At 47.9% G+C, this 13,197-nt stretch overlaps 1 protein-coding gene across 3 annotated transcripts in view; it reads left to right on the forward strand.

The window, feature by feature from the left end:
* The window catches only part of CASS4 (Cas scaffolding protein family member 4), a 49,641-nt gene that overhangs the window by 31,842 nt on the left and 4,602 nt on the right, over positions 1-13,197 (forward strand). For 2 of the 3 annotated variants that reach the window (XM_011978140.1, XM_011978141.1), the window contains exons 3-5: positions 4,748-4,849; positions 8,742-8,822; positions 9,962-11,272. In XM_011978140.1, coding sequence (XP_011833530.1) covers positions 4,748-4,849; positions 8,742-8,822; positions 9,962-11,272 — 1,494 coding nt within the window. The remainder of the gene's footprint in view (positions 1-4,747; positions 4,850-8,741; positions 8,823-9,961; positions 11,273-13,197) is intronic. The other variant, XM_011978142.1, reaches the window with a different exon arrangement.

Raw genomic sequence — 13,197 nt, forward strand, 5'->3', positions numbered from 1 at the left:
TTTGTATTTTTAGTAGTGACAGGGTTTTGCCATGTTGGCCAGGCTGGTCTCGAACTCCTGACCTCAGGTGATCTGCCCACCTCGCCCTCCCAAAGTGCTGGGATTACAGGAGTGAGCCACTGCACCCAGCCTATTTACTTAAAAATTGTTTTAATTTCTTGGCTGGATACGGTGGCTCACACCTGTAATCCCAGCACTTTGGGAGGCCGAGGCAGGTGGATCACCTGAAGTCAGGAGTTTGAGACCAACCTGGCCAACATAGTGAAACCCCATCTCTACTAAAAATACAAAAATTAGCCATATGTGGTGGTGCACACCTGTAGTCCCAACTACTCAGGAGGCTGAGGCAGGAGAATCACTTGAACCCAGGAAGTGAAGGTTGCAGTGAGCTGAGATCACACCACTGCACTCCAGCTTGGGTGACAAGAGGAAAACTCCGTCTCAAAAAATAATAATAATTTTTAATTTCTTGCCGTCTGTGTGCTTGAAGTCTCTCAGCAAGAGATGTGGTCTGTGGCTTACAAGTCAGGAATGCCATCTCACTTGGCTTCTGGGGCAGCCAATGTTGCACTGGGTGATTGGGGACCTCCCAACACCCTCTGTGTTTCTCCTTCCTCCTCTGTATTGGGAGAAGGTTGGACCCCATCTTTTCTAAAATCACCTTCAGTTGTACCTTTTGGTTTTTCTAAATACTTCTCTTCTTCCTCTACTCTGAGAAGGAAGGAGCTGGAAGAACTTGAAGACCAGTTAACAATCAGTTAAGGATTTTCTGATCCACAGAAAAGGCAGGCATCTCCTCCCTGCTCAGGTCATGTAACCATTAACCCTGAGGCTAAACTGCCCAGAAAATACATTCCAAATGGAAGTGACTGGTGGTAGACTGGGCAACTCTGAGCCACTGGTTTTGAACTGTTTTCCCAAGGTAACTTCACAGGCTTGGAACACAGCCTTTTGTGAGGCATTTCACGGACTCCTTTTTGTATCTGTGTTGACAGTCTGTAGACTAAGAGTGGCCCCAAATTAACGTCCGACAAGGTGGAAACATGTCATTTTTCCCAAGTTGTCCTAAGAGAGGCGTCTATATGTCAGAATGAGACATCTCTGTCGCTGGGTGAGATCTCTGCATATCTTTAGATTAGAACAACCCTTCATTTTACAAATGAGGACATTAATTCCCAGGGAGGTGAAACTGCTCGTGCAGTCACACAGCTGATGAAGGACAACTTCCATCACCCCCCAAAACAGAGCCCTTATTCCTTGATCTTCTTTCACCTGACTCTGTGACTGACACTATTCTTTCTGATGAACACTTTATTGAAATTTCACCTAGAGATGCTCAGTGACAGATCAGTAACTTATATCCAGACCACGAAACAACAAAACTAGCACCCCAGAAGCCTCCAGTGCCTTCTCTCTGTCACTTCCCCACTAGGGTAACCACTATTTTGAGCTTTGTTTTATTTTTTATCCCAACTTCCTTAATATACTGTGCTGGCCTAATTAAAAAAAAAAAAAAAAAAAACACCACATCAAGAACATATTTGATTTCAGTTTAAGTTTAGAAGGAACTCTTGTATTTCAAGAGAAAAGGGCCAGATTTCCTGATGAAACTGCTCTTGGATCCACTAGTTCCTGAACTGGAGTTTCCTTCTGTCTCCCTAAACCTTTCGAAACCATGTTTCTCAAACGTGTTCCTTAATTGATCACCATACTGGGACTGGGCCTACGTTTTCCAAGAAGCACTGGGCATTTTTGAGCTGGCTTCCTTTCATCTGAAATGTCATGCACAGGAAAGTCCCTTTGCTCTGTGGACTTGCCCTTATAGGCATAGGGGACCCCACAGTCAGCCATCAAAATAAAATGGGCCTGAAGCCATGGGGAGGAATAGGCCTTGGGACAGCATTTGGAAAGGGTCTGTGGGTGGAGAAAGCTTGGTGTGTTCAAATAACTGAGAGCTGGGAGGGAGGTGACAGCCTGTGGTCCAGGACACAAGGTCCCTGGGTTTGGCGGGGGCATAGCCTGTCAGATCGGGTAAGAAGCTTGGATTTCTGACCTGGTGCAGTGGCTCACGCCTGTAATCCTTCCACTTTGGGAGGCTGAGGCAGGTGGATCACTTGAGGTCAGGAGTTCAAAACCAGCCTGGCCAACATGGTGAAATCCTGTCTCTACTAAAATTACAAAAAAGTAGCCAGGCATGGTGGCAGGCACCTGTAATCCCAGCTACTCGGGAGTCTGAGGCAGGAGAATCACTTGAACCCGAGAGGTGGACGTGGTAGTGAGCCAAAATGGCACCACTGCACTCTAGCTTAGATGACAGAGTGAGACTACGTCTCCAAAAAAAAAAAAAAAAAAGCTTGGATTTCATTCAAAATGCAATGGGAAACCACTGATGGGCTTGTCCACCTAGACCAATCAGCCCGAGACCACCAGGAACAAAGTCAGGTTTACTGAGCCTAAAGAAGATCACAGAGCAGAGGAACCACGAGACAGCTCACAAACAGGAAAACAGCATCTTGATGGGATGGGGAAAGGCGGGATTTAGGTGAAACCTAAGCGAAGCTGTGTCTTGATAGGCTCTGGGCAAAATAGGGCAGTGTGCAGGCTGGACGAGGGCCACTCTCCCCTGGGGAACCACAAAGCAAGCGGAGATAGATGGGAAGTGCTGGGCCCGGAAACCCCTTGTCTGAGGTGCTACATGAGGGCCTGGGAATCAAGGCTGCTTCTCTGTCAATGACTCGGATCCCCCAGGCGAGAGTGGGATGTTTCATTCTTACTGATAGCACTTTGGAGAGCTGTGCTTCCAGAGCCTAGGATTTTAGGGAACCAAGTTTCTCAGGGAGTAAGAAAGCAGTCGTCACTCAACGAAGAGGGCTGTTTTGACATGTGACAGCTGCAGCGTGTCCTTGGAAGAAATGTTCATCCTGTTTGCATTGCAGCTTCTTTATCTGTGTCCGCGAGTCTAGCCAGGTGAATGGCAGGGTGGGGTTTTACACTGTGTGCTAATGTTTACCATCCAAGCCGTACGCATCCACTCACCAAAAACAAACAGATAAATCTAGCACGTACATTCCCAGTGCTGCATCCTCGGGACACCCAGTCCTCAGAAACTGCTCCTCTGCCTGCATTCCCCTCCCTCAGCTCCGCACATTGAAACCCTAACCACCCCCTGAGCCAACTTAGAAAGCCCCCTACTCAGCAACAGCTCCTTGGGACCCCGGTGGGAAGTACATTCTCCCTGTCCTGGACTCCGGAGCTTCACCCTGTCCTCTCCTCCAGGCCCTGTCTCGCTTCCCAGCCTGTGTCCTTGGTGTGCTCAGACCTCATTTCCCTCTTAGACTTTAAGCCCAGGGTAAACAGCATCCTCTACTCTAGAAAAGACCGCTAATTCCTAGGCCGCTTGTAGAGACGTTCTAGTTCAGGAGGTCTGGGTGGGAGCCTTGGCAGCTGTATTATTTTAAAATTCCCTAGGGGACTCGGATCCCTGGCTGGGTTCGGAAGCTGCTCTGTGGCACCCAGTGTGGTACCCACCATTGAGCCAACATCATTGAGCTCTGGAGGACTAACTTGAATCTGAAATTCCCATTCACAGACCCAGGCTCCATGGCTGAGACCATGTTTCCCAAAATGGCTTGAGCAATAACTGGCCAAGTGCTCTCAATAAAATATAAATTGGGGCCGAACGCAGTGGCTCATGCCTGTAATCCCAGCACTTTGGGATGCCAAGGTGGGCGGATCACCTAAGGTCGGGAGTTCAAGACCAGCCTGACCAATACGGTGAAACCTTGTCTCTACTAAAAACACAAAATTAGCCTGGCGTGGTGGTGCGTGCCTGTAGTCCCAGCTACTCGGGAGGCTGAGGCAAGAGGATCTCTTGAACCCAGGAGGCAGAGGTTGCAGTGAGCTGAGATCACGCCATTGCACTCCAGCCTGGGCAACAGGAGTGAAACTCCACCTAAAAAAAAAAAAAAAAAGGTATACATATATAAATTGGATGGTCAATCCCATCCTTTGTAGGATAAAATTCAAACTCCTTAACTGACCTGCTCCCTGTTAACCTTTCCCGTTCCATCCCTCCCTCCTCCCCTCCCTCACTCCTCTCCATCACTTTCACGTTGCCAGGTTCTCTTCTGCCTCCCACTGCTGCCAGCAAAAGCTGCCAGCTGCAGCTCATCTGGTCACCTCCTGCTTCCCTTCCTCAGCCCAGGTGACGAGTCCTTAGACAGCTTTCAGGCCGCAGTTTCCTCCCAGACCTTGTTGGTCCCTCCACCTTACATTCTTAAGGTCCCCTCTGCCTATTGCATGCACGTCTCCAGCCTCAGCCTCGCTTGATGAATGCAGATGAATAGCCCAGTATCAGAGTCACAGCCTCCTGGTCGCTAGAGAACATCAGAATCACCTGGCAAGCTTGTTAACACTGCAGGTTCCTGGCCCCCACTCAACACCCAGAGACTCCGTCCAACCCGCATGGGCCCAAGAATATGCATGTTAACCTGCTTCCGGTGAACTTCCCAGGTGAGGCAGATGCAGGAGATCGCGGGCCACCTGCGAGGAAGGCTGCCTCCACCAGGGAGCCTCCCACCCGTACCCTGCTGTCTTGAGAGTGAAGAGCCTGCCATCGGGGGTGCCAGGTGACTCCCTCAGCAGTGTCCACCCACCTGTCTCTGCTTTTGGGGAGATGACTTTGAACCTGATTGTGATCATCAGAGTGACATTTCCTTTTCCTCTGCTCTCCTCCTTTCTCTCCAAGGCCATCATCACGCTTCCCAGACCTACCCGGGCCTCACTGCCGACTCTGCCTTCCCAGGTGTACGATGTGCCTACCCAGCACCGGGGCCCCATGGTCCTGAAGGTGAGCCTTGTTCTGGGGCCCCGCATCACCCAGACCTCTGCGCCCAGAGTCTGGGGTTCTTGACCTCACACTCACATTGCATTTCAGCATTACCATGGAGGCCAGGGGCTCAGCCTCCAGAATTCACATCACCACTCAGAGGCCAACTTCATAACCTCCTTTTTACCCATGGAGCCCAGTCCTGCTCTAGAAAACATTGTGACTACTTGAGTTCCGAATATTTTGAAATTTTTACTTTTCATTTATAATAGATTGTTTTTTCTCTTTCTTTTTGAGATGGGGTCTTGCTATGTTGACCAGGCTGGTCTCGAACTCCTGGCCTCAAGCAATCCCCCCATCTCAGCCTCCCAAAGTGCTGGGATTATGGGCATAAGCCACCATGCCCAGCTATTATTTATAATAGATATTTAATGTATGTATGTGTGTACATATACACAAACACATTTTTTAAAATGATGTTTTGAAGGATATGCACCACAGTCTTAACATGGATTATCATTGATTATCTGAACATTGATTATCTCTGGGGAAAGAAATTTTAGTTGTTTTTTTTTTTAACTTGTTTTTATATAAGTGGAACACCAAATTTGTAAGACATGCTTCATGTGATCAAAAAATAGCTTTGCTCCTTTCTTAGCCCACCCAAATGCTCTGCAGTGGCGTTCTCCCCACCCATCTGCTATTGAGATCAGTAGCTCCCAACCTCTGTTGAATGCGAAAGCATCTGAGAGCTTTAGCTGTCCTGGTGCCTGTGCCCCAACCCCAGAGACTGTGGAATCAGGTCTAGGTGGGACCCAAACGTCGGGATTTTTAAAAGCTCTCAGGTGATTGTACTATGAAGCCAGGATTTAGAACAACAGTTCCTGTCCAAATAGAATTCCAAGCAGGCTCTGTGACTTCCTGGACACTCACAGGTAATAAGTCACTTGCGGCCAGGCGCAGCAGCTCACGACTATAATCCCAGCACTTTGGGAGGCCAAGGCGGGAGGATCACTTGAGGCTAGGAGTTCGAGACCAGCTCATCAACATGGTGAAACCCCGTTTCTCCTGAAAATACAAAAATTAGCTGGGCATGGTGGTTCATGCCTGTAGTCCCAGCTAGTAGGGAGGCTGAGGCGGGAGAATCATTTGAACCCGGGAGGTGGAGGTTACAATGAGCCGAGATCACACCACTGCGTTCCAATCTGGATGACAGAGCAAGACTCTGTCTGAAAAAAAAAAAAATCAAAAATTTGAAAAAAGGTCACTTTAGCCTCGCCAGGTCAGTTGAGGACTTTAATTGTCTAGGCAATAATCAAACTTTCTAGTTCATTTAAAGCCAAAGCTCCTGCTGCCCGGCTTGGGCCTGCCTGCTAAGTTATCTGCTGTTTCGCCATCTCAGTTTTCTACCCTTTCTCACTCACTGGATGGTCTCAGACTCCTGCAGGGCTGCAAGAGGCAGGCAGGGAGAAAGGCCCTGCTCACCTGGTTCTGTTGGCAGGGGTGCTAATAGCAGTGGCCAGTGTGGCAAGCTGATTCTTTCTCTTCTGGGGCATTCGTGTAAGTGCCATGTCCTCTGCCCCCCACCTCCTACCCCTCACTTCCTTGCTGAGCATCTCTTACCTGCAAGTCCCTCCAAGTGGACAAATGCGCCTCCTCTGGCTGCTGGCTCCCCCCTTAGCTCTGGGGCAAGCAGGTCACATCCTCCACATCCAGCCACATCCTCCTGAGATTCCCCGAGCCATTCCTCCCTGGCTCTTGCTCCAGCTCTTGTGTGAGCCATGCCCGGTCCATGACAAACACACAAGCTCCCTTTGCCATGATAGACTCCAGGAACACAGGCGCTTGCTTTGGGTGCAAAAGTTATCAATGGGCCGGGCGCGGGGGCTCACGCCTGTAATCCGAGCACTTTGGGAGGCTGAGGCGGGAGGATCATCTAAGGTCAGATGAGTTTGAGACCAGCCTGGCCAACATGGCGAAACCCTTTCTCTACTAAAAATACAAAAATTAGCTGGGCATGGTGGCGGGCACCTGTAATCCCAGCTACATGGGAGGCTGAAGGCAGGAGAATGGCGTGAACCCGGGAGGCGGAGCTTGCAGTGAGCTGAGATCTGGCCACTGCACTCCAGCCTGGGCCACAGAGTGAGACTCTGTCTCAAAAAAACAAACAAAAGTGATCAATGAAGACACACTTGTATGACTCACTTCACTCACCTTGCCCTAATCCCAGCCCCACTAGACCCTGTCTTTATGTAAAAGTGTGACATTTTGTTCATGATTTTTTTGCATTATGATTTTTTAAAATATTGCATTTTAAATGGTATTTACCTTGATGACTGAATTTTTTTGGTGCCCTCTTAATGTTGTGCCCAAGGTAACTGCTTTGCTCTCCTCCCCCTGGTCCTGACCCTGAGAACAGGCCAACCACAGCACGGTGCCACTCTGACCCTGAGAACTGGCCATCCAGGGCATGGCTGCCACCCTCTCTCTTCACCTTTCCCAAGCCAGAGTCAGCCCCCGTCCACTGTGACCCCAAGCTCAGGGGAGACAACTCAAGTCATTGAATGATCCCATGGGAGCACTTGGTGGTTTGTTTTTGGGGAGTGAAAGGCAACCCCCACTACACTGCACCCCATTTCCCAGCCGAGGAGAGCCCTCAGGAGACTCATAGCCCAACTCCCTCTAAAGAAACCTTCCAGTGTCCAACTATTTCTCTCTTTATTTGCAAAACCTGTTTTGGTGCTCTCTTGCCTTGCTTTGGAATTTGTAACCTGTTTTTTGTATCCTAATATATATGTTTTGTAATTACTGTACACGTTATATATATAATATGTTATATCATATACATATCTCAAGCCACTGAAGGAGTTTGAGCAGGGGAGTGACAATCAGATTTTTAGGAAGCACCACGCCTGGCACTTAGGTCATTGCTAAGATGCACATTTATCAAATGAGTCTCTCACACCCTGTTTCTATTGCTCTCGTGATGTGCACAGTGTCATCCAGCTTAGTGTCTGGTCATTAGTGGGCACTCATTAAATATTTGCAGAATACATATGAGTGATAAACACAGGAAAATTTCTACTGAGAAAAAGAAAAAAGACATACTGGGTCTCAATCTCATTTATCCTCTGGCTTAATTTTAAGATGAACTTAAGATAAATTACCATTTTTAATTTAGGCAACTGCTTAAATTAGGCTCTGTTGCCCCTGCCCCGCGCCCCCCCTCCCCCTGCAACCTTTGGTTGAGAAGTCTTTTTTTTTGAGACGGAGTTCCGCTCCTGTTGCCCAGGCTGGAGTGCAATGGTGCGATCTCGGCCTACCGCAACCTCCACCTCCCGGGTTCAAGCAATTCTCCTGCCTCAGCTTCCCAAGTAGCTGGGATTACAGGCATGCGCCACCACGCCAGGCTAATTTTGTATTTTCAACAGAGACAGCGTTTCTCCATGTTGGCCAGGCTCATTTTTGACCGAGCTAGTAACATCTTTTTTTTTTTTTTTAACTTTTATATTTTAGTAGAGACAGGGTTTCACCATGTTGGCCAGGCTGGTCTCGAACTCCCGACCTCAGGTGATCCGCCCGCCTCAGCCTCCCCAAGTGTTGGGATTATAGGCGTGAGCCACTGCGCCCAGCCGAGAAGTCTCTTCTTAAAGCACAAAGTCCAATGTTGAATGTATACCCTGTTATGAGAAGAACTTAGGACTGTAATGTCCCCTGCACTGCCTCAGACGAGGAAGGTTGGGGACCCATCACCTAGATTTCCACCAGTAGAGCATCATGACCAAAAGCACCAAAAAGTCTTCGGGAATTTGTGTCTTCCTTTGGGAAAAAACACTGGAATAGGCGGCGTTCGTGATGTGTAGCCATTAGGAAAGAAACAGTCAAGTGGTCTGCCTTTGTGGTCTTTCCCCAGGAGCCAGAGAAGCAGCAGCTATACGACATACCAGCCAGCCCCAAGAAGGCAGGACTCCATCCCCCAGCCGGCCAAGCAAGTGTAAGTATGAAGAGGTGCTAAGGTGCGGTGTCATGAACACATAAAAATCCTCTCAGAAATGTTATTAGCTTGGGGCCAGGTGCAGTGGCTCAAGCCTGTAATCCCAGCACTTTGAGAGACTGAGGCGAGTGGATCACCTGGGGTCAGGAGTTTGAGACCAGCCTGGCCAACGTGGCGAAACCCTATCTCTACTAAAAACACAAATGTTGGCCAGGCGTGGTAGCAGGCGCCTGTAATCCCAGCACTTTGGGAGGCTGAGGTGGGTGGATCACTCGAGGTCAGGAGTTCAAGACCAGCCTGGCCAACATGGTGAAACCCTGTCTCTACTAAAATATAAAAGTAAAAAAAAAAAAAAAGAAAAAAAGATGTTATTAGCTTGGTCAAAAATTAGAATGCAAATTCCTCATAACAGAGACCTTACTGCATTTGAGGTAAAACCTCTCATTGAGTTTGTGTTCAGGAATAGGACTAATTATGTGGTTTGGGATAAGTCTTTTAAATTCTCTGTTTTTATGGGCTGAGAGTATTAAGAAAGATAATCCTGCAAAGGACCTGGGACAGTGCCTGGCACAGAGCAAAATTGTGTAATGGCTTCTTATTATGACAGACCTCAGGGGCGTGCTGTGATACAGTACACTTTTATCTGTATTGGGCGAATGACTTTATTTGAAATCTGTGTGATCTATGTTTATAATCAGATTCTACCACATGTGTCCCACAGACACACTTACACCCAAGGTCATTAGGGAACATCTTACAAGAAAGCTGGCATTTTAGCCGTGTCAGGGGGATGCATAGGAGTTTGGTGGATGGAAAAGAAAGGGTTGCAAGGGCTTTTAGAGCAGAGAAACCAGTTTGGGTAAAATGAAATACAGTGGCACGAGTCAGTGTTCTGAGTTCAGGGAAAAGTAAACAGCTTGGGTGGCTGGACCTGTAAGTAGATGGTGGCAGTCAAGGTGGGGTCAGCGTGGTGGAAGTGGAAAGAAATGAGGCTCAAAAGAATTGTGAAGGACCTTGAGTGGAAATGGGGAGCCACTGAAGGAACTTGAGCGGGGAAGTGACGATGAGATTTAAACGAGGCACTCGTACCTTCTTTTGAAAGCTACTAACCCGGGCAACTATGTGTGGTTCTTCCACAGGGGCAGGGTGTTCCCCTGATATCAGTGACTACCTTAAGAAAAGGCGGCTACAGCACATTACCAAGTCCTCAGAAATCGGAATGGGTTTATGACACTCCAGTGTCTCCAGGAAAGGCCAGCGTCAGAAACACGCCTCTCCCCACCTTTGCAGAAGAATCAAGGCCCCACGCTCTCCCTAGTTCCAGCTCCACTTTCCACAATCCTCCAAGTGGCAGAGCCAGGTCCCTCACTCCACAACTGAATACCAATGTGCCCATGCAGAAAAAACTCAGTCTTCCAGAAATTCCTTCTTATGGCTTTCTTGTACCCAGAGACACATTTCCTTTGGATGAAGATGTCAGCTACAAGGTTCCTTCAAGCTTTCTGATTCCCCGAGTGGAACAGCAGAACACCAAGCCCAATATTTATGACATCCCTAAAGCAATATCGAGTGTTTCTCAGGCTGGGAAGGAGCTGGCGAAAGCCAAGGAGGTGTCAGAGAATTCCACGGGCCATAATTCCTCATGGTTCTCCAGACGGACAGCTTCCCGATCTCCTGAACTGGACAGATTATCAGGTTCCAGTTCTGACAGCAGAGCCAGCGTCGTTTCTTCGTGCTCCACCACATCCACCGACTCCTCCTCCAGCTCTTCCTCGGAGGAGTCAGCAAAGGAGCTCTCCTTGGACCTGGATGTGGCCAAGGAGACAGTGATGTCTCTGCAGCACAAGGTGGTCAGCTCTGTTGCTGGCCTGATGCTGTTTGTCAGTAGGAAGTGGAGATTCCGAGACTATCTGGAGGCCAACATTGATGCAATCCACAGGTCCACTGAGCACATAGAAGAATCTGTAAGAGAATTTCTGGATTTTGCCCGAGGAGTCCATGGGACTGCCTGTAACCTCACTGACAGTAACCTTCAGAACAGAATTCGGGACCAGATGCAGACAATCTCTAACTCCTACCGCATCCTGCTTGAAACAAAGGAAAGCTTGGATAATCGCAATTGGCCTCTGGAAGTTCTTGTGACTGACAATGTCCAGAACAGCCCAGATGACCTTGAGAGGTTTGTCATGGTGGCACGGATGCTTCCAGAAGACATCAAGAGGTTTGCCTCCATTGTCATTGCCAACGGAAGGCTCCTTTTTAAGCAGAACTGTGAAAAGGAAGAGACCGTGCAATTGACCCCAAATGCAGAATTTAAGTGTGACAAATGCATCCAGCCTCCCCAAAGAGAAACTGAATCACACCAAAAGAGTACCCCTTCCACTAAGCAAAGGGAAGATGAACACTCTTCCGAACTGTTAAAGAAAAATAGAGCAAATATCTGTGGACAGGTGAGTTCAGAGTTCCAAGCGATCGAAAGAGGGGCTTCAATTGTTACCTCGAGCAGTGGCTACTAAGATGCTGAGATTCTTTTGATAGAGTATAGGCTTTGGGGAGACACTGGTTCCATCTTCCAGAAAATAAAATTTGTGAAAGTAAAATTCTTTTTTTTTTTTTTTTTGAGACGGAGTCTTGCTCTGTCGCCCAGGCTGGAGTGCAGTGGCGCGATCTCAGCTCACTGCAAGCTCCACCTCCTGGGTTTACGCCATTCTCCTGCCTCAGCCTCCCGAGTAGCTGGGACTACAGGCGCCCGCCACCTCACCCGGCTAGTTTTTTGTATTTTTTAGTAGAGACGGGGTTTCACCGTGTTAGCCAGGATGGTCTTGATCTTCTGACCTCGTCATCCGCCCGTCTCGGCCTCCCAAAGTGCTGGGATTACAGGCTTGAGCCACCGCGCCCAGCCGAAAGTAAAATTCTTGATGAAATCTTATTAACAAGTCAGATAAAGATAGGGCAGCATAGGCAGATAGGTCAGTTGATTTGGATTTCTTCTGAAAACTTTTGGGGTTCAAGTTTACCATGATATTAGAATTAAAAGGGGTTTTTCAACTTTCTTTAAAATCTACTATTCGAGTAGATTTTTAAAACCTCACCACCGAGTCTCCTTGCATTTTTGAAAGTTATAAATTTAGTCATTGTCAGTGTGTTTCTTAGCAACGGAAGAGGAAGTAGAAACATTCTTTCAAATTGCTCACCATCTGATCAGCCTCCAGACTTTAGCTACTCTTAGAAATACTTTTCTGAGGCGGGGTGTGGTGGCTCATGCCTGTAATTTCCAACACTTTAGGAGGCCAACACAGGAGGATCCATTCCTTGAGGCAGGAGTTTGAGACCAGCCTGGGCAGCATAGTGAGTGAGACCCCAGCTGTAAAAAATTTAGTTTTAAATATCCAGGTGTGGTGGCTCATGCACTTGGGGGGCTGAGTAGGGGTATCCCTTGAGACCAGCAGTTTGGGGTAACCGAGAGCTATGATGGCGCCACTGCACCTCCGCCTTGGTGACAGAGAAAGAGCTTATCTCTAAAAAAGGAAAAGAAAAAAAAAAGAGGTGGGGTATGGTGGCTTACCCCTGTAAACTCAGTACTTTGGGAGGCCAAGGCGAGCAGATCACTTGAAGTCAGGAGTTTGAGATCAGCCTGGCCAACATGGTGAAACCCCATCTCTACTAAAAGTACAAAAATTAGCTGGGCATGGTGGAATGCACCTGTAATCCCAGCTACTCAGGAGGCTGAGGAGGGAGAATCACTTGAACCCAGGAGGCGGAGGTTGCAGTGAGCTGAGATTGTACCACTGCACTTCAGCCTGGACCACAGAGCGGGACTCTGTCTCAAGAACAAATAAAAGACAAGACAGAAAGAAATACTTTTCTGGATGAGTTCAGACATTATAGAGCAAGATGCTTCAGTTCAGGGACTGTGAACCCAGAAGTCACTTGGGGGCTGTGTCAAGGAGGTAATTTGGTGCTTTCGGCCCCAACCTTTGTGTTCTGCTGAAATGCCTGGTGGTGTAGGAGGTTTAACACGTTCTAGAAATTTAGATGTTTAAAATTGACAAACACATATATATAACGCTAACAAAGCTGTGTGGGTCATCATATCAGCCATGTTGATAGGCAAAATTCAGCCTTTGGGCAGCCAGAGTCTCCTTTGGTTGAGAAAAGGAATCAGTAGGCAGAACCATCAACAGAAAACATGAGAAAGAATACCCAAGTCTAAAGTGAACTTCCAGTTCCACAGTAGTGGAAAACGCCACTCAATTTGGTAATTTGAAGGAATTGTATTTTTCAGACATTGCCTAACTTAGAAAAGAAAGAGAAACCTATCTTGGAACAAAGGTTAGATGAAAACGAAGACTTAGGAACCATGGTAAGCTGTAGC

Source organism: Mandrillus leucophaeus, unplaced genomic scaffold (assembly GCF_000951045.1).
Source record: "Mandrillus leucophaeus isolate KB7577 unplaced genomic scaffold, Mleu.le_1.0 Scaffold19, whole genome shotgun sequence".
NCBI lineage: Eukaryota > Metazoa > Chordata > Mammalia > Primates > Cercopithecidae > Mandrillus > Mandrillus leucophaeus.